The sequence below is a fragment of the Emydura macquarii genome, unplaced genomic scaffold (assembly GCF_026122565.2).
Source record: "Emydura macquarii macquarii isolate MOO-44397 ecotype Brisbane River unplaced genomic scaffold, CSIRO-AGI_Emac_v2 contig_719, whole genome shotgun sequence".
NCBI classification, from domain to species: Eukaryota; Metazoa; Chordata; order Testudines; family Chelidae; genus Emydura; species Emydura macquarii.
In genome coordinates, this window is record NW_027130856.1 from 5,332,495 (window position 1) to 5,350,634 (window position 18,140).

Consider the following 18,140-nt stretch of genomic DNA (forward strand, 5'->3'; position numbering starts at 1 on the left):
TGCCACTGAAATATCCCAGCAATGCCAGGAGGCTGGAATGCCTTGGGAGGGTAAGAATAGCCCACAATGGTTGAGATTACTCCTGTTGCCTTTTGTCTCCTTGCAGTTGTCAGGACAGGGGGACCACAGAGGTAAGTGCAGCAAATAGCTCTGTGAAACTAGAACTTTTGTGAAATCAACTGAACTTCCTAAGAAGGGTTCGTTCCCAATTTGCAAAAGTCAGCAGCCTTGTTTAGCTCTTTCATCAAAATAATTCTTCATCAATAAGTGGTTGGGTATTTCCTCTCCCTCCTCCCCCCAATATTTATTTTCTTCTTTCTCTGTCTAGGTCTAATTTGCTTTGAAAATGCCAGCATTCTTCTTAAACCTTCAGAAGCTGAAAGTTCAGTGAACTAGTTCAAAAATGGAGCACTGGGACTCACTGGGGTTTTTGATTATCACTCTCAACTACAATGTTACGATTGTCGGTAAGTATTTTTAAAAGGTGTGTTTTCTTTTAGAGTTTCATACCTGAGACTCATCTCAGTTTCTTCCCCATTAACCAGCTTTCATTTCCAGCTACCAGTCTGACTGGGTGCCCCAAAAGGAATGTTAGTTCTTTTGCTATGGGTTAATGTTTGATTTTTTTAAATAGATTCCAGCTTCATCTGCTGTGAATATTTTCTAAATGTTGGAAATGACATGCTGGTGGGGGCTTTCAAATCTGACTATTCTTACCCATCAAGTTTCCTCTCAGCTATATTGAGAGCTGTAATGAAACACTCAAAGCTCAAGGCACGTGTAAAAAGTACATTTTTCTATTATATGACATAACCTTTTTCAATAAACTATTAGGTGATTAAGCAATCTTGCTTTTCAGAGTTGGTTTTTAAAAAGTTTACAGCATTCAAGTGCATTTTAAAAATGCAATTTAATTTTCTCAGACAATGACCTGAATCTTTTTATTTTTAATAAGATTCTGTCACTGATTCACAGTGTAATTTTGAGCAACTGACTTAGGACCCAATCCAAAGGCTACTGAAGACAATTGACTTTTATGGACTTTGGATTTGGCGTTTACAACTCAGTACAGTAAGTACTTATTACAGTGCATTGCTCACTACAGCAAGTAGTCCTGCTAACTCTCAGTGAAATGACTCACTGTAGTAACTGTCTGCAGGATTGAGCCCTAGGGGAAAATGATGCACAGAGTTATCTGTAAAAAGCTTGTCTCTATCACCAACAGAAGTTGATCCAATAAGAGAGATTACCTCACCTACCTTGTCTCTATAGAACTAACCTAACATTTTTTAAAGCAGAACTCCCTCATGTATACCTTCTAATTAAAAACTAATAGCATAACACATGCCAGGATGTTGGGAGGCTTAATTCATAAATGGTTTTGAAACACTGAGATCCTTGCATAAAAAGTGCAGTAAAAGTACAGAGTATTATTTATTAAGGGCTACTTTTGATTTCATCTAGTAGCCATTTTTCTCCAGTAAAACAGTGATGTGTCTGGAGAGCAACCAACAGAATAGTGAACAGAAAACACCAAGACTTCTGTCAGAAATAGTTTGTGGTTAGATAGGATATTGTTTAGTTGGTTATGGGAGGGTCTCAACATGACTGCTGGTTCTGAAGTCTCATGGAGGTACCAAATTGTTACAAACATTTAAATGTTTAAGATTCACACCAATGATATAAAAAGTACTTAGTTTTTTGGCAAGTAGGAGAGGCTAGTGTCTAAGACTGTATGTATGCACACGCCACACACTCTACAGAAAAATTATTAGGATTTTGCTTTAAAAGAATTATTTTTTAAAATACTCACTGGGGCTATTTTTACCAATTCTTTGCCTGTAAATCTACATGTGTGTTTATATCAGAGAGAACCACTCAGTACTTTAGATTTCTAGCCTTCTGCCCAACCATTAATTCAGACCCACTCCTATTTCTACTGTTGTTAATGGTTTCTACCATTGATTTATCTGAAAGTAGAATTGGGTCCTTAACTTTTATCCTGTGATAATGTAGATAAGTATGTATTAATCACTACATCCCCCTTTTTGTTTTGTTAAGAAATTGTGAAACTGGGGCAGAGAGATTATTAAATTAAATGTCTTTGAAAGACCACATAGGTAATCAGTGGCAGAGCCAGGACTGAAACTCAGGATGTCCTGGCTTCAAACTCAGTCTATATGCATCAGTATAGCGCTAGCACTGAATTTCAGTAACCACTTCAGTGAAAGTTGTTTCTATTTTAAAGTCCTAATTTTTTGGTTTGCTTTTTGTCTTTGCAAAATAATCAGTATTGGGGTTGAATTTTTTCATGGTCAGTGTTTGTCCAAAGATTATATACATACATACATACATACATATATATCTCTCTCTCTCTCTCTCTCTGTATATATATATATATAGAAGAGCCTGAGGAGTTTTTACTATATATATAGTAAAATATATAGTATATATAGTATATATATATAGTAAAAACTCCTCAGGCTCTTCTATTTTTTTAAAATAGCGACTGAAAAAAGCTTGTATGTTCTAATTGTCCTTTTTTCAAGCCAACAGAGCTCCACAGCCCTAGGGAAGAGCTTTTTAAATGTAATCCTTTTAGAGCAATGCTTGTGTACATGTTGCTTTGCAAAGACGTAACAAAGACAAGATCCTGTCCTGGGAAGCATAGAGTCTTATGAAAAAATAAATAAATAAAAAAGAGAGGTACTCAGAGCAATTAATGCTTGATCCTGCCACAATATTACTAAGGGTTTTAATGGCGTAAGGACCATAGAATTAAGGACCTGATCCAAAGCCCACTGAAGTCAATGGAAAGATTCCAATTGGTTTTTGTTTATAAATATTGTACATGCTGGAGGATTATATTATGAGCCTCTAACTTGCTAGAGTTCATTTTCTGTGCTCTGTCTATCATCATTTCTTCTTCCTCTCTAGGAAAGATCTGGCTAACGTTAGTAATCTTGCTGAGAATGGTGGTGATAGTGTTAGCGGGATACCCCCTCTACCAAGACGAACAAGAACAGTTCATCTGCAATACCTTGCAACCAGGATGCTCTAATGTGTGCTATGATCTTTTCTCTCCTGTCTCTCACTTTAGATTCTGGCTTATTCAGACAGTGTCTGTTCTGCTACCTTATGCTGTGTTCAGCATCTATGTTCTGCACAAGGTAGCCATTCATGTTGTGACAGCACATTGTTTGCCATATAGCTCTGAAGGAATCAAGGCCTTAGCTGGCCAGACAGCTTTGAAGGAACCCTGTAAAAGTGCTGCAGTCACTAGACCAGCCTGCAAGGCAGATAATCTGAACATCCCTGATTTTTCTGGGGCATACACTGTTCATCTCTTTCTAAGAACACTGGCAGAGGCTGGCTTTGGAGCTGGACAGTATTATCTCTTTGGATTTTTTGTTCCTAAACGCTTTTCCTGTTACCAGTCTCCTTGTACCAGTATGGTTGATTGCTACATCTCCAGGCCTACTGAGAAATCCATCATGATGATTTTCATTTGGGGGGTCAGTGGCCTCTCTTTTCTGCTTAGCCTTGTTGATCTAGCCTTTTCCATCCAAAGAACGGCAGTAAGAAATGAACAAAATTTGGTGGAAGGTCTCCAAGCAGAGGATGAGCACAATTCATTCCTGCCTCCAGCTGACAAGCAGAAGGATTCTTTACCATCTCCAGAGAAGAGAGGCCATCAAAATCTAGTGGCAAATGATGGTCATACCAGTGAAGCTTTTTGCACACTTCACTCTGAAGATGAAGAAGCATCTTCTCTTCCTCCTGAAGTTATTTCCCAGCAAACTGCCATCTCTAACCTCAACAGATACAGCAGTAAGTCCTGTGTAGCAGAAAGCCTTGATGTTAATCAAGGTGATAATGAAGTGCCCTTGTGTATAAGTGACCAGCGGGGGATTTTATACAGCCAGCCGAAACATGAGCAACAGCAAGCTTTCATCAAAGAGACTTCCCTGACTTTGAGACCCCAAGGCAAGTCCCATCTTGGAGTTTACTCTTCTCTAGGTCAGAGCAAGCTTTTAGAGCATTATTCTTCAACTGAGCTAAAAGCTTCTGCTGGGCAATCAAGTTGTAGCAGTTCTGGCTACCTGAGATCAAAAAAATCTGAATGGGTATAAAGTAAGCATTGCATATGCTGTCCTGGAATGACACACATTTCACAGCATCTCTGCTATCTAGTTTCAAATGGAAACCTTGGTATAGGTTAAATTTCATTTTTTGAATATAAATATATCATTTTACAACATCTCTCTGGCTGAATGAAGAACAGGAAGCATGACTTTCTGTGACTACATCAGGAATGTTTGGAAATCTTTGCTAACGCCTTGTTACCGATTTCATTACGATAACTTTTGCTGTTTGGAAAAAGATAGTGATTGTGTGGTCTATTAAATGTTAGGGATCTTTCTAACACCATCACAGAATTACACTGATGTGGCTTCTAACTTATTCTTTGATATATATTCATTTCATTTTTGTTATATTCAAGCCTAATATTTTTCTTTGTATTAGTTGAGTTTGTTTAGTTTTTCATGTGTGATGGTGATGTGTTTTATTATTTTCTGGATAGGAACCACATTAATTATTAAACTAATTATAGATAGAAAAGCATTCAATATTTGGCTTTCTAGGCCCTGAAGTCTTTTTAATGGGATCTGTGTTGATTACACTGTAATATCACAGAATATTAGGCCAAAGTTACCTTTTGTAAGTCATTGTGAGTCAGCTGTGAGAAGGAATGCAGGGAACAAACATGGGTTTTGAATGTATCTTGTACGTCTCTCAAACTGATACATGGATAGACAGGTGGATAAATAATGCAGATGCTGTGGCAGAATTCCAGAACTTATGTCTTTATACCCATCTATTTTTAAATGACTAGAGCCTCCAGGATAAATCAGAAAGGGCCTGATTGTGTCTGAAAGGGATACTAAAGTTAATCGTCCTCTTCCTCCTCCTGCTTAGTGGTTTGTACTTACTAAACTTTGATCTACACTAGTAATGGTGTCACTTAATTGCTGCTGTCTGGTTTTTCGCCTCCTGTGAATCCCTATAATGTAAGGCTAATACCATAGACATATAGTGGATGTGGAGTTCACTGCACATTGAGAACACTGGAACTTTCAGGCTGTGTGTATAACATGAATATAAATTTCTGAAAACCACCAATAAATACACTCTTAGGAACATCTGCCTGACTCAAGCCTACTATGACTCAGTTGTGTTAAAAAACTTCAATTGTTATAGCTGCTCCATGCTGGAGTACATCACACCTCTAAGGTACCAATAGCCTGCCAGGTGTACCACAACTCAGAGGCAAGCACTGAAGGTGCTTCAGCAGGTAGGCCTTCTAGGCGCTAACGCTGGTGGGTCCCACTAACCACTCAGATACTGGCTAAAGTGAAGGGGTATTTGAATAGGATGGGCAAGAAATGGAAAAGTTGCAAATACTCTAGTACAGAGGCTTAACAGTTACAGCTCAAAGTGAGTAACAGTCTTCAGGCAACTGGGAAAGTCCAGTCACTGTTAGGACTCTTTAGGCCTAGTCTCTGGGATGACCTCTCCAATTCAGACTTTATTCAAGCAAATATGAGTATGCAGGTTTCCAACCCATAATCACCTAGTTGTGTGTCTTTCACTGGGCCCCTCTGCATTGGCTCCCTGCCCAGCTGCTGCTGCTCCTCCATTAGTCCCGCACAGACCAGCAGTCAGCTGTAATGTCTGGCTGTGATGTTCCACACGCAGCTCTGTGTACAGTTCCTGGGTGTTTCGTTCTGCATTCAGCTTCTCTGACGCTCCTGGCTCACCATGCCCCTGCTGCTTCCCAGAAGTGCCCACTCACTTCCTGGTCAGAATTTTTCCTCCTCCCTGGGTAGGGGCAAGGGATATGCAGTTGTAAGGGGGGATTGGATTGGTAGTCCCTTGCTTAGCAGATTCATCAGAATAATTTTAAAAACAGTTTCAGGGAACAAGGTAGGTCTATGAAAGTGGAAAAGTAATAAATTGTTAATTAAAAACTTTGGTGTTTATACTGCTCACAGCTGCAGTCATGTGCATGGATGGCTAGAAGCATATTAGAAGTAGTGACTGATGGAGCACTAGCTATGATGGAAACAAGATACAGCTAACTAAAGCAATTTGAAAGGAGAAACAAAAGTGTTCAACTTTCTTTATTATGGAGAAGAAGGGAACAGAATATTTTCTACTAATATTTAGGATCCCTAATTATTAAGGTCAGATACTGAGAGAGTCCAAGTCCACTGAGCATTTCCACCCTTCCTAGGATATCTGGAGGTCAGATAATGACCTTCTGACAGAAAATTAAATCAGACCTTGCTGTAACAAATATTATAGGAACTTGGCTTAGAAATGAAATGGTGAAATAGCTAGATCTACTGCTACTCTTGCCCTTGTGATTTATTTCCGAGTATCCCTTTATGTTTGGAAGAACTTAACAATGACCAAATGCTAAGCTTTCTGGCTCTTTTTCAAATCCCTTCTTAACTTTGCTTCTTTAGTGAAGCCTTTCTAAAGATGGGTCCAAACCAGAGTATAGGATATGGTCCCCCTCAAGCTTTGAGAAAATTCAGATCTTGAACGCAGACGTTTCAAGGGATCCAATTCACCAGGAAATTACCCCACCAGCAACAAGTTGCTATTCTAGTTTTACTTCATGGTGTAGAACAGCAGCTGCATTTACTGCTCATCATCCAGTCCCATGTCCTATAGAATATGAGCATCTTAGTGCTGACAGAGGATTGTATGGTGACAAATGGATTATTTTTCCCCCAGGGAGCTCAATGTCTCCCCTTTTATTAGAATCTTGGCAGAAGCACATGTCTGGTTACCATCCCACCCCTGTGTATCTCCAGCTTCAGAGCAGGAAGTTATTAAAATTTGAGTTAACAGACGTATAGAGATCCTTTAACATATTATAGCCAAGTATTAAAGTTCTCACTCCTTGCGTGATACATCATTATTGCAATGATTATCTGATCAGAGAAAGGAGACATTATTTTAATATGATTATTATGAAGACTATATTAGTTATTTGCCGCATATGATTTAGGATAATGTAACCATTAAAATATGGTGTATCAAAAAACAGAAAAGAGGAATTATGGGAGGCTTTTCTTTAACTTCTATCTTCTGCACTATGTTTGCTAGTCTGACCTTATGCTAAGCATTAGAGAAGTACTTTTACAATGTAATGTTCTCATGTTTAATTGAATTGCTAACAATGTTCTGGAGCACCTGTTCCAAATCATAACAAACTCTTCTATCTAACATGTATAGTGAAACAGATTCTGGAAAATGGGATTAGCAGTACAAGAGCCTGATAATCAATACATTGTTATGTCTTTATACTAATAACGGCCCTGTACCCATATGATCATCTCCATACTACACAGTCCATTTTAATTTCCCCTCCCACCACCCTGATGCCCCCTTCATTGCCTTCTCCCGCTTTCATCTCTGCTTCTTTCATGGTGGTCCCATAGGCATGGAATGAACTCCCCAAACCACTTCTTCACCTACAGACAGTGATGTTTTTTTTAAAGTACAAAAAGTAATTTAATGGACCCACTCACATTGCCCTACTGTATAACTGCATGGCCTCATTATTGTAACTATTGTCCTTCCTCCCCCCTTCCCCATTTTTTGTCCAAGATCCTTGCTTGTTGAAGAAAGTTGAGGTATTTTTTCCTCCTTGAATCAACTCAAAATTCAAAACTAAGTCAGTCCTTCTGTGGAGAGGGTATATATTGCTGTCTAACTAGAAGTGCGTAGCTATCTGGATAAGGGTAAGTCCAACTGCACAAAGTATTGTGACTAACAATCAGTCACACTGAATTGTTACATGTAAAGGCAAGGATGTTCTCAATCAAATGACTTCTCTTCTTTTGTTTGCCAGAGGAATAACAGAACAAAGAGACACTAAAAGCTCTGTATTACCAGACAGCATACAGTAGGGATTTCCCCATAGATGCTGAAACCCATTGATAAATTACTCCTGATATAAATTCCACTGATAAAAATCTGTATCATGAGTTTCATTTTTCTCTTCTTTGCCGCTCTCCACAGCATTAGAATATCAGGGGACAGCAGACAAGTTTCTTGTAATTCAGGGGAGACAACCCAGCTATCAGAGCCTCACTGGAAATCTCACAGTGCTGAAAACCTGGCTTTAATCAAGATGGTGGTGAATGTGTCACATGTCTCCTATCCCTCACCCCCTTCCCTCATGCTCAAGAAGGGAATGCATAACTGGAGGAGAGTGGAGTGGACTCATTCCCACATCTAGCTTTCCTATTGTGTCATGGCTTCAGTCCTTGAGATTCTAAGCATGTCAGGCCAGGGACTGTTTATCTTTCTGTATTGTACAGTGATGAACTCATTGTTGGTATTAAAACAATAATAATAGTGGGCAAAGGCAGGCGGGTCTGATCAAGCAAAAGCAGCTCCTGCAGTGGCTCCTACTGTCTTCCCCAACTCAGCACTGATGGTGGTAATACCTCTCCTCTCTGCAGAGCACTGTACTCTGATGCAAGAAGTAAACACAGACTCATTCAAGAGAGTGTTCCAGGGAGTAGCCTTCCTGCCCCTGCAATTTTAGACTCCACTGCTCCTCACCTCTCTAGAGTCAGCATAGCACTGTTTCTCAGGCCTCTGACAAACTATTTCCTGATGGGTCCCAGTAGCTCCCTCCTTTTAATGAGCTACACCTGCCCCATCCCACATCATCTCTAGTCAGAGGAAACCTGTAAGGGTGGAGAGGACAGCCAGGTGGAAAATGCTATGTTATGGAATGAATTCAGAGTTTGATTGGCCAGAGCATTCTGCTGCAACATGAAGGTGGAATGTCCATATTGCAACTTACCAGCCAAGATCTTAGAGTTTGACCCCATGTTAATTACCTCTTTCAGTAGGTCTCACAGGTGTATGAGGGACTCTTACAAGGCCTTGCATCCTGAATATTATGACTGACCCTCTTGAAAGAATCTTGGAACTACTGGAAGATGCCACAGATAGAGGCACCCAAATAGAGCTTTGCCCCCAGCACCCTACCTTCCAGAATTGGGTCCAGAGAGTCTGCATTGATATGAAGTTCAAAAGATGACTCAGAAATATGGGGTGATCTTGGCTCCTCCAGATATGATCTTCCTAGTAGTCAAGAAAAGATTGGTGATCAACCTGATGTTCTTGAACAAATGGGAGTGTTTTACCACTTCAAGATGGACAGAATCCCTATCTTCAACTGTTTGGAAACTACAGAGATAAGGACCATATAAAAATACTTGGAAAGCAAACCATCCTTCCAAGCAACTGAACAAGTTGTTTATAACTGAAGACCATATTTCATTATTCCTGGTCACTAATATTGGTTCAGGTTTCACTGAGAGGGATAAAATCAATAATCACCTGCCTCTTATTTGGTTGGTCCCTCTGCCATTGATGCTTCATCAACATTTTGAATCTGGGAGTAGCCTGGTTCAGATTTAGGAGTTTACATTTGATTCTGTATCAGCACAATATTCTGATCAGAAGACAAGAGGAGAACAGCTTATAGGAAGACATCTAAGGAGTAGCTTTCCTCCTACAACATGTGGGATTCTTGAAAGACAACGGCCACATTCTTTCTGGAACCAACCCAGAGAATAGAGTTCCTATTTACAATAGCATACACTTCAGCTCACTTAGGTTTCCCGAGTGGTTTTTAGGAAATCAGGATTGTCTTTTCCAAGGCACCTAAGAAAGTTAGGCATCCAGTTCCCACTCACTGGGAGACCTACTTCCCTTAGGTTGCTTTGAAAATCCCAGGCATAGGCCCTAGACATTTTATTTATCCAAAATTTGATTTTCCAGTGCTGAAATGATAGACTTTTTCATAATACAGAATTAACATGTGTGAAATTTTTCCAGTAGAGAAAGAACACTCCCTGAAAGTTTGGTCATAGTGCTTTTTCTCCAGAGGCCCTCACTTCTCAGAATTCACGTCTGTCTCCAGCTAGTGCATATAATGAAGGCAGTGAGTGTGCACAGATCTTCCAGTACCAGGTTTTTCTGTTTCATGAGTACTTGACAGGTTCATGTTAATACTTTATTTAAGCCTATTTGCTGCTCTCTAGAGGATTGAAGGAGCCTGCAGTGTTTAAAGATATATTTTAATACACTAAATGAGTGTTTCAAATAAGCCTTTTATGGTCTAAGTATGTAAAAATGTTATCCAGCTACTTCTGTAGTTTTTACTGGAGTTCAAAACTAGGGCACTACATTAATGGACTATTACACTTACAGTGGTGAAAAGTGTAAGGATGTTCAGCTAGCAGCTCACTTGCCTTTGGGGTTCAAGACCCCCATCCCTGCCCTTGAGCTCATTCCATGTTGACGCCACTTCACAATACTGAATATGGGGGTGCTACACCTTATGAAACATTAAATCAAAGTCCCTGTTGCTGAGTTTATGGGTGTTTGGGTGGAAGGTAAAAGTGTCAGAATAATACAAAAAGTACCTAAACGTTACCTCTCTCAGTAAGACAGATTTGTGTGATATGGCTAAGTGCCTAATAGAGTATCTTTTTGCTTCTGCAATCATGGCACTATCACTGGTTAACTAAGCCCTAATGAAAAAATGCTATTGAATGTAATAAGGACTAAATCAGTAGGATTCTCTGCAAGTTTCTTTATAGGTGTTTGAACCATCCAATAGAAAACTATATCAGGGATACAGCTCTCTATTAACATTTAATATTTAAAATCCATAGACAGTTTATAATTTTCTGTTAATGTCTATAGTACTTTCCCAGAAGGAATTTTGTTTAAAAGCAGTTTAAAAATACCTGGAGCATTTAGGCATCAATTCAGAAAAGCAACCTAATTCAGAAAATCATTTAAGCACTTTTACCTCTGATCACCTGTTTAAGTCCCATTGAAATCAACTGGATTTAGGCATATGCTCAGATTTTTAGCATGTGCTTAAGACCATCCCTATTCAAGAAAGCACTGAAGCACGTTCCAAAATTAGGATCTAAAAGAATTCTGCAGAAGTCAATTTTATTTAAAGATCTCTCAATAGATTAGATTAGTTTTAAAAAAGAATCAAGAATGTTCTATGTGAATGTACAGTATTACAGTATTCATACAGTATTATTTTTTAAGCAGAAAAGGCTCATTTTATATACTTATAGCAATTCTGGCTTAATGCAAATCTTTCCTCTCATTCACAGATTGTGTTTAAATCCTACTCAGCATTGCATTATCACAGTAATTTGCATTCCCTTCTTGCATTTGCCCTGGATGCACACCACCCTCACTATGGCTTGAGAACATAGAGACTATAACTCCTTGGTTACTGAAACACCTCATACAATTCATGTAGACCGATGAACTAGAGCATGAGGGGGGTCATCTAGTTCTCTAGTTTCCTGGGTTGAAGACTCTTCATGCCCTGCTTTGCATCCTGGAAGACAACAGTTAGCTGGGTGTTACAGTGAAATCATCATTGCCATTGCAACTCATGAGTTTTGAAATAGTATCATGGAGCTAGAAATCAGAATCTGAATTATGGTAACAGCCCAGCAGGTTCAGAAAAATCAATGAAATCTCTGCTGTTTGTAGAGTGACTACTTCACAGCTCTGTACTGTTGTCAGACTTCTGAAGCTCCGGATAGCAAGAGTGTACACATGTACCTAATAGAAAAACTGCAAGTTCGCTGCACAGGAAATTGTTTTCCTATCCCACGAAAAACTGAGATTTTGTAGATTTTCCCATCTCAATTTGGGACAATAAGTCAAACTCTCACATTTTCACAAACCAAAAATCTGAGAGTTTCCAGTTCAGGTCTGTCAAAACTAAATATTTTTATAATTTCAAAATGTTTTGACCATTTAAAAATTGTACTATGCTTGCCTTTAATTGCTAAACAAATAATAGTTTTGAACCAGGAAATGAAAGGATTTTGTTTGTTTGCTTTGAAAATGTCAAAACAGGATGTTTTGACAATTTTGAATTTTTTTCAACATTGAAGAAATTGGTCAAAACTGACACTTTCTTGCAAAAATTGTTTGACAAATTGGCATTTTTTGATGAAAAGAGGTTTATTCAAAAAATTCATGACCAGCTCTAGTTAGCACTCATTTGAAATCAGTATGAGTATCCCTAAGGTGATATTAAATTGGCAAACTTATTAAGGGACAAACCTGTAAGGAAGAATAAACTAATTTAATATTCTTGTTTCCCCGTCACTTAACTTAAATAAATAGGTAGTGTCCAAGTAAAATATCCCAACTCTCTACTTTGTGATACCATAGGTTTGAAATAATAGTTGTAGTCTATTTTTGCATCTAAATTTCAATTCTGCTTTGGAAAAATATTTTACTAAAGAAATAAGTAACTGGGACATTCTTCTGTACTGTTCATACAAGAGTGAAATTCACCCCGGCACAGAGGGCCAGCCCAAAGCCTATGCACCACTCAAGCGTTCAAGGAATTTAAATGTGCCCACTGCACGCACGTGAATTTTGCTGATTGTGAGCAGAATCTTTTGGGTGATGCCCATTTAACGGGTGAAAGGCTGTAACTCTGGAACCAGAAGATTCTGAAACTGTCAGAATTCAGTCGTTTGGACAAAGAAAGAGAAAATGGAAGAGGAAGGATGTGTAGCCCTAGCAGCAGCGGGAGAGAGATGGGAAGCAGGAAAAAAATGTGGGGAAACTGTCAGGGAAGTGATGAAAGGAAAAAGAGATGGAACAGAAGAGGCCAAGAGAATCCGGGAGAAATTGGCAGAAAATAGGACAGATAGTGAAGTCAGTTGAGAAGGTGAGGGACCTTGTGGTTATCACCTTTCTGAGCACTGAGTAGGGAGTGAGCTGCTGAGGTTGTCTTTCCAAATATAAGAATATGTTAGTCTCCTATGAATAAATGCTTCTCTTTAAAGCTCTGATCCGGAGCAGTACTATTCCCACTGTCTACAGGTCATTCATATACTTATGTGTTTGTAAGACTGGGGCCTTAAGAAGTGGTTATTTCTGGAGGGGACTTCATCTCATGACCTTCAGACCTACAGGTGAGTCATACTGGCAAGTAGAAATCCTTTGGACAATGTCAGTCAATGTAATTATGAGAAACATTTCTGATGGCCCTGATTCATCAAAATGCTTAAGAATGTGCCAAAGTCCTGCTGAAGTCAAGGGTAATAATGGCATAAAGAATACACATATAAAGTTTGCAGATGGTACCAAGATGGGCAGGGTTGCAAGCACCTTAGAGGACACGATTAGAATTCAAAATGATCTTGACGAACTGGAGAAATGATCTGAAATAAAAGAATGATATTCAATATGAATAAATGCAAAGTACTACACGCAGAAATGAACAATCAGCTGCACAAATACAAAATGGGAAATAACTGCCTAGGAAGGAGTACTGCAGAAGAGAAGCTGGGGGTTATAGTGGATCAAATTAAATGAGTCAGCAGTGTAATACTGTTGCAAAAAACAAAACAAAACAAACAGAAAGAACATCATTCTGGGATGTATTAGCAGGAGTGTTGTAAGTAAGATGCAAAAAGTAATTCTTCCACTCTACTCATCACTGATAAGGCTCCAACTGGAGTATTGTGTCCAGTTCTGGGCACCAAACTTTGGGGAAGATGTGGACAAGCTACAGAAAGTCCAGAGAAGTGCAACAAAAATGATTAAAGATCTACAAAACATGACCTATGAGGAAATATTGAAAAAGTTGGGTTTGTTTCATCTGGAGAAGAAACGATTGGGGGGGGGGGGGAAAAGAGGGACAGGATAACAATCTTCAAGCACATAAAGGTTGTTACAAAGAGGTCTTCTCCTTAACCACTGAGGACAGGACAAGAAGTAATGGTCTTAAATTGCAGCAAGAGAGATTTAGCTTAGATGTTAGGAAAAACTTCCTAACTGTAAGGATAGATAAGCACTAGAACAAATTACCCAGGGAGATTGTGGAAGCTCTGTCATTGGAGGTTTTTAAGAACAGGTTAGATGAACACCTGTCAGGGTTGGTCTAGAATAATATTTAGTCCTGCCTCAGTGCAGGGGACTGAACTAGATGACCTACTGAGGTCCCTTCCAGTCCTACATTTCTATGATTCTATGTGCATGCTTTGATGAATTGGAGCCTGTCTGCAACGGCTAGTCATTACAGTTAGGCAAAAAGAGGATGAAGTTCACAGTTTGGACCAGCTGGGGGCACTCCTAGCTGCTCATTAACACACACAGCAGTAATCACAGAAGCCAGAGCCCATGTTCCTGCTATTCACATCATCACCTGCCAAACAATGTTGTTCTGTACACGGATTTTCATCAGACACTAGATTATTTGTAAGGATTTTTCATTTGATAATTGTTCATAAGGATTTACCAGCTGTTTGAGAAAGGGAAGAATCAGTTACTTTCCCAATCGTTTCTATTTATTTCAGATTAACATTAGCCATGCAGTGCATCTTAAGGTAAACCTGATTAAATAAACATATTAATGATAATCAGTCACCTTGTGGTAACTGGAGAGCCTCAAAAAGCTTTGAAGTTGGACTGTTTTAGGTTAACATTTCCAGCCTCCATCATTTCTTCTCTTTCCCCTTATTCTGTACTACCCTTTGTCCCTATTTTCCTTCTTCCACTCTCAAACCTGAACTCAGAGAATCCCATTCAATATGCTCTTTTGTTTCTCTTTTATTTAATTATCCTCGTCAAATCACTCCGGAGCAGAATGAATTATGCACCTTTGCCCCATTCCCCAAGGGGTGTAAATTTTAAAGATAGCAGTTTGATTGCTAGCAGAGGCTGCCAGATCCACTGGTAGATTTGGTGTCACAGCTGAGAAAGTGTTGCATTTGGGTCTGTTGAAAGTAGAAGACCTTAAATCAAGTGTGTGTGAGAGGGAAAAGATGGATGACCACAAAGCGCAGGATGCTGAGTCAGGAAATCTGGGTCCTATTCCCAGACTTGTCATAGAATGATTGTGAATTTAGGGTAATCTCTTCCCTCTGATTGCTTCCGATAGGGACTTGTGAGAATTAATTCATTAGTGTATGTAAAGTGCTCTGAGATCATAGATTAAAGCCCTATAGGAATAAATAGTATTATTATCCCAGCTTTCAAAAGGGTCAGTTCAGTGTTGGACCTGAGATAGTTGTCTCTAAGGCAGCTTTCCAAGCCTAAATCTCATTAAATTGTAACTCCATATTTTAAATACCAGACTTTTTTCCACACTATTAGTTTCTGTGATGTACTGCACAATCCCTGCATCAAGGCTCCTGCAATTAGCTATATGAGTTCAGTATACTATAGTGATGGGCACTCTCTAAATTACCAGACAATAGATACCATCTATCTAAGTTTTTAAACACCATATTGAATAGTGACTGATCTTGTAGGAATTAGCCTTCATCCTCCTTCCACCATACCCAGGAGGAGTCTATTTCCTTAACAGATAACCTCAGCTATGAGCCTGGTTGTCCTTGTCCTGGCCTGAAGCAGCCTTCACTCCATAGCTTTTTGGCTTTCCTTGAGGTCCTTACATCACAGTCTTTTCTTTTTCTCTGCACTGGGCAGAGCATATAGCCTACATCAGCGACTATGTTCCTTGCACTGTGTTTATAGATTAATTTATCATAAAAACCCTAGCAGAGCAATTCCTATCAGTTCTTGCATTTCATGAAGTGTTTGGGAAGAAAAGTATAGGTGACTTGGGATACACATCCTGTTTCTGCAATGAAGATTTTACAAATTAGGATAACAGACTGAGCATGGGCCTTGAAAGCAAAGCAGTGGGAGCCTGGTCCAATTGAAATCAGTAGTTTTGGTATAGACTTCACTGGGGTGTGGATGCTTCAGAATTCTATTCTAACTCAGACATTGACTTCCCATCTGAGCTTGGGCACGTGGCTTTCCCCTTCAGTGTTAGGTTCCCTGTGCCCATGTAAAGATGAACACAATATTACTTACTTTTCTCCATAGGGCGCTGGATTTGTCAAGCACATTCAATGAACTCTGGAGTCAGAAAGTACCATACTTTGCCTTTTAAAGTAGTACACAGGAAGGCTCCCCAACACCCACATACACTCACTATCTTCAACACCTCTTTTCAAGCATCTCTTGCTTTTGCAGTGACTATTTAAATAAGATGGATTTTTAGGGCATGCGTGAAGGCGTTTCCCAGCATGCCTGGCTCTTAAAGCCACATCTATACTTTCCAGTGTGTAAATAGTTACACAGAACACACCCCCGCCAACCCAAATTCCATTCTCACTAACTCATGATAATCATCAGTGGCAGCTGTAGGCATTGCTCATGTCAGGGAAAACTTGAAGCAGGGGCCAGGAGGCTAACATAGCTCCAGGAGAACCAACCCCAAGGTGGGTTGTTATTCATTAGCACTCTTTAGCACACCTGTGAAGCTCTGCCTCATTAAAAAGCCCACAGGAAACAGGGCTCATTCCTTAGAATGCTACAGCAGTGCATAGGTTTTAGTGCAGTAGAGATTACAGTTCACATATTTTCCTTTTGAAGGATCACATAAGGTATAAGGAAAGGGGTCCAGGAAGAAAAGGAAAGCTGAAAAGGTATGTTGGCCAATAGATAGGGGAAAAAATAAAGCAGGTAAAGTTCTTCCCATTTACCCAACACAGCTTGGGTAACAAGCTATAAAACCCCTCCTTCTGTTAACTCCATGGGGGTTGTCGTTGAGACGCCCAACTTTTCAAATTTTGTTGCATAGACTAAATTATGTATAAATACTGTGTAAATAATACAGCTTTGTATCAGCTCTCAGTTTAAACATATATATCCTGCTATGTATATTTTGACCAGTCTGTGATACACATCTATCTATGAACAAGTGCATTTATGTGTGTCCAGTGTATATATAATTTGTCCAGTAGGTGGCACCATAGTATAAAGTGTTACAGATAAAAAGCTTTTGTTCCATTTTTGAAGAAGTTTGCATTACATTTCTATTGTGATTATTTTTAGTAAGTTTTGTAATTTTAGGTATATGGTAGTTTATTATGAGAAATTCTGCAATAGTTCACAGTAACCAATTGCTTAATTTAATCATATTGAAAACTGATGAATTGTGGTGGAATGATTTGTCATATCTAGTAGCTGAACTTGAGAAACAATAGTTCAGTATGGTTTGTTTCAGATTTCTATGTTTTCTTGTATTCCTAGTGCTTTCCTTCTGTTATGTTAAACCCAGTGTTTATTATAATGCAGAAAGCCAGTGTTGCATATAAATTCTCCAGCCCAACCATAAATGAGTTTTGATTTTCTAACTTCATACACACTTCATTGTCACTGCACCATGATTCAGCCCAGAACCAATTTCCCAGTGGTAAAAGCAAAGCCTACTGCTAATGAGCTTTGAGTCCGGCTATTAGAACGATTATGACATTAACGGCTACCTCTACTAATATTGACAATTTTGGAAACTCCTTAATGGTTATAAGTGAGGAAGTGAAATAGAATGTACCTGTGCTGAAGATGCAGAATGAGGGCACAGGGTTGTAGCTGGTAGGATATTTCTCAAACAATTAAATAGCTGGTAAGCTATTAAAAAATCTTAATGGCTTTTTAAACTTTGTGCATAGCCAAAGGCCATTCCCTCTGCTGAGACCTAGATGGGTCAAGCTACAGAGCCACTTTCCAGTTTTTTTTGCAGAAAATGCTTTTATGTCACTACTTGGGTGCCCTGCTCCAGCAACTACATGCAAATATAGCTCAACACACTCTTGTAAAAGAATACTTCTTCAGCATAGGTTTCTTCAAAGCTTCAGTCTAGAGTCCACTGTAGATGGAGGAACCCAAATTTTATCTGGCAAGGGGGTATACTAAAATATGTGTTGACTGTGTTAAGCTTTCCTTTGTAGGAGGAAACTCCCTGCATAGCCCCATGGAGGTTTTCCCCTAAGGCAGCGGTGCTAGGTAACACCCTATTAATTTCATATTTGATTCATAAGTTGTAGGAAGTATGTTTTTAAAACCACACTCTGACTCACCTAAAGAAAAAGGCATGTCTGTAACAGTCTTGTTCAGCTATACCATATTGAACTAAAATATTATATGAATACAGGCTCTGCTTAAATGCTGCA

The 18,140-nt window shown here is 39.1% G+C and overlaps 1 protein-coding gene and 1 long non-coding RNA gene across 2 annotated transcripts; one reads left to right on the plus strand and one right to left on the minus strand.

Annotated features, from left to right (window-relative positions):
* The first annotated feature begins 403 nt into the window (after window positions 1-403).
* On the plus strand, window positions 404-4,133 carry GJD4 (gap junction protein delta 4). Its single transcript, XM_067542795.1, has 2 exons — window positions 404-467; window positions 2,938-4,133. Exons 1-2 carry the CDS (start codon window positions 404-406, stop codon window positions 4,131-4,133), a joined length of 1,260 nt encoding a protein of 419 aa, XP_067398896.1.
* A 1,261-nt stretch (window positions 4,134-5,394) lies between these two features.
* LOC137149290 (uncharacterized) lies at window positions 5,395-16,138 on the minus strand. The gene is made up of 3 exons (XR_010918724.1): window positions 15,997-16,138; window positions 9,085-9,180; window positions 5,395-5,883 (listed from the first exon to the last, which is right to left on the minus strand). It is a non-coding gene; the product is annotated as an uncharacterized lncRNA (long non-coding RNA).
* Between the last annotated feature and the right edge of the window lie 2,002 nt (window positions 16,139-18,140).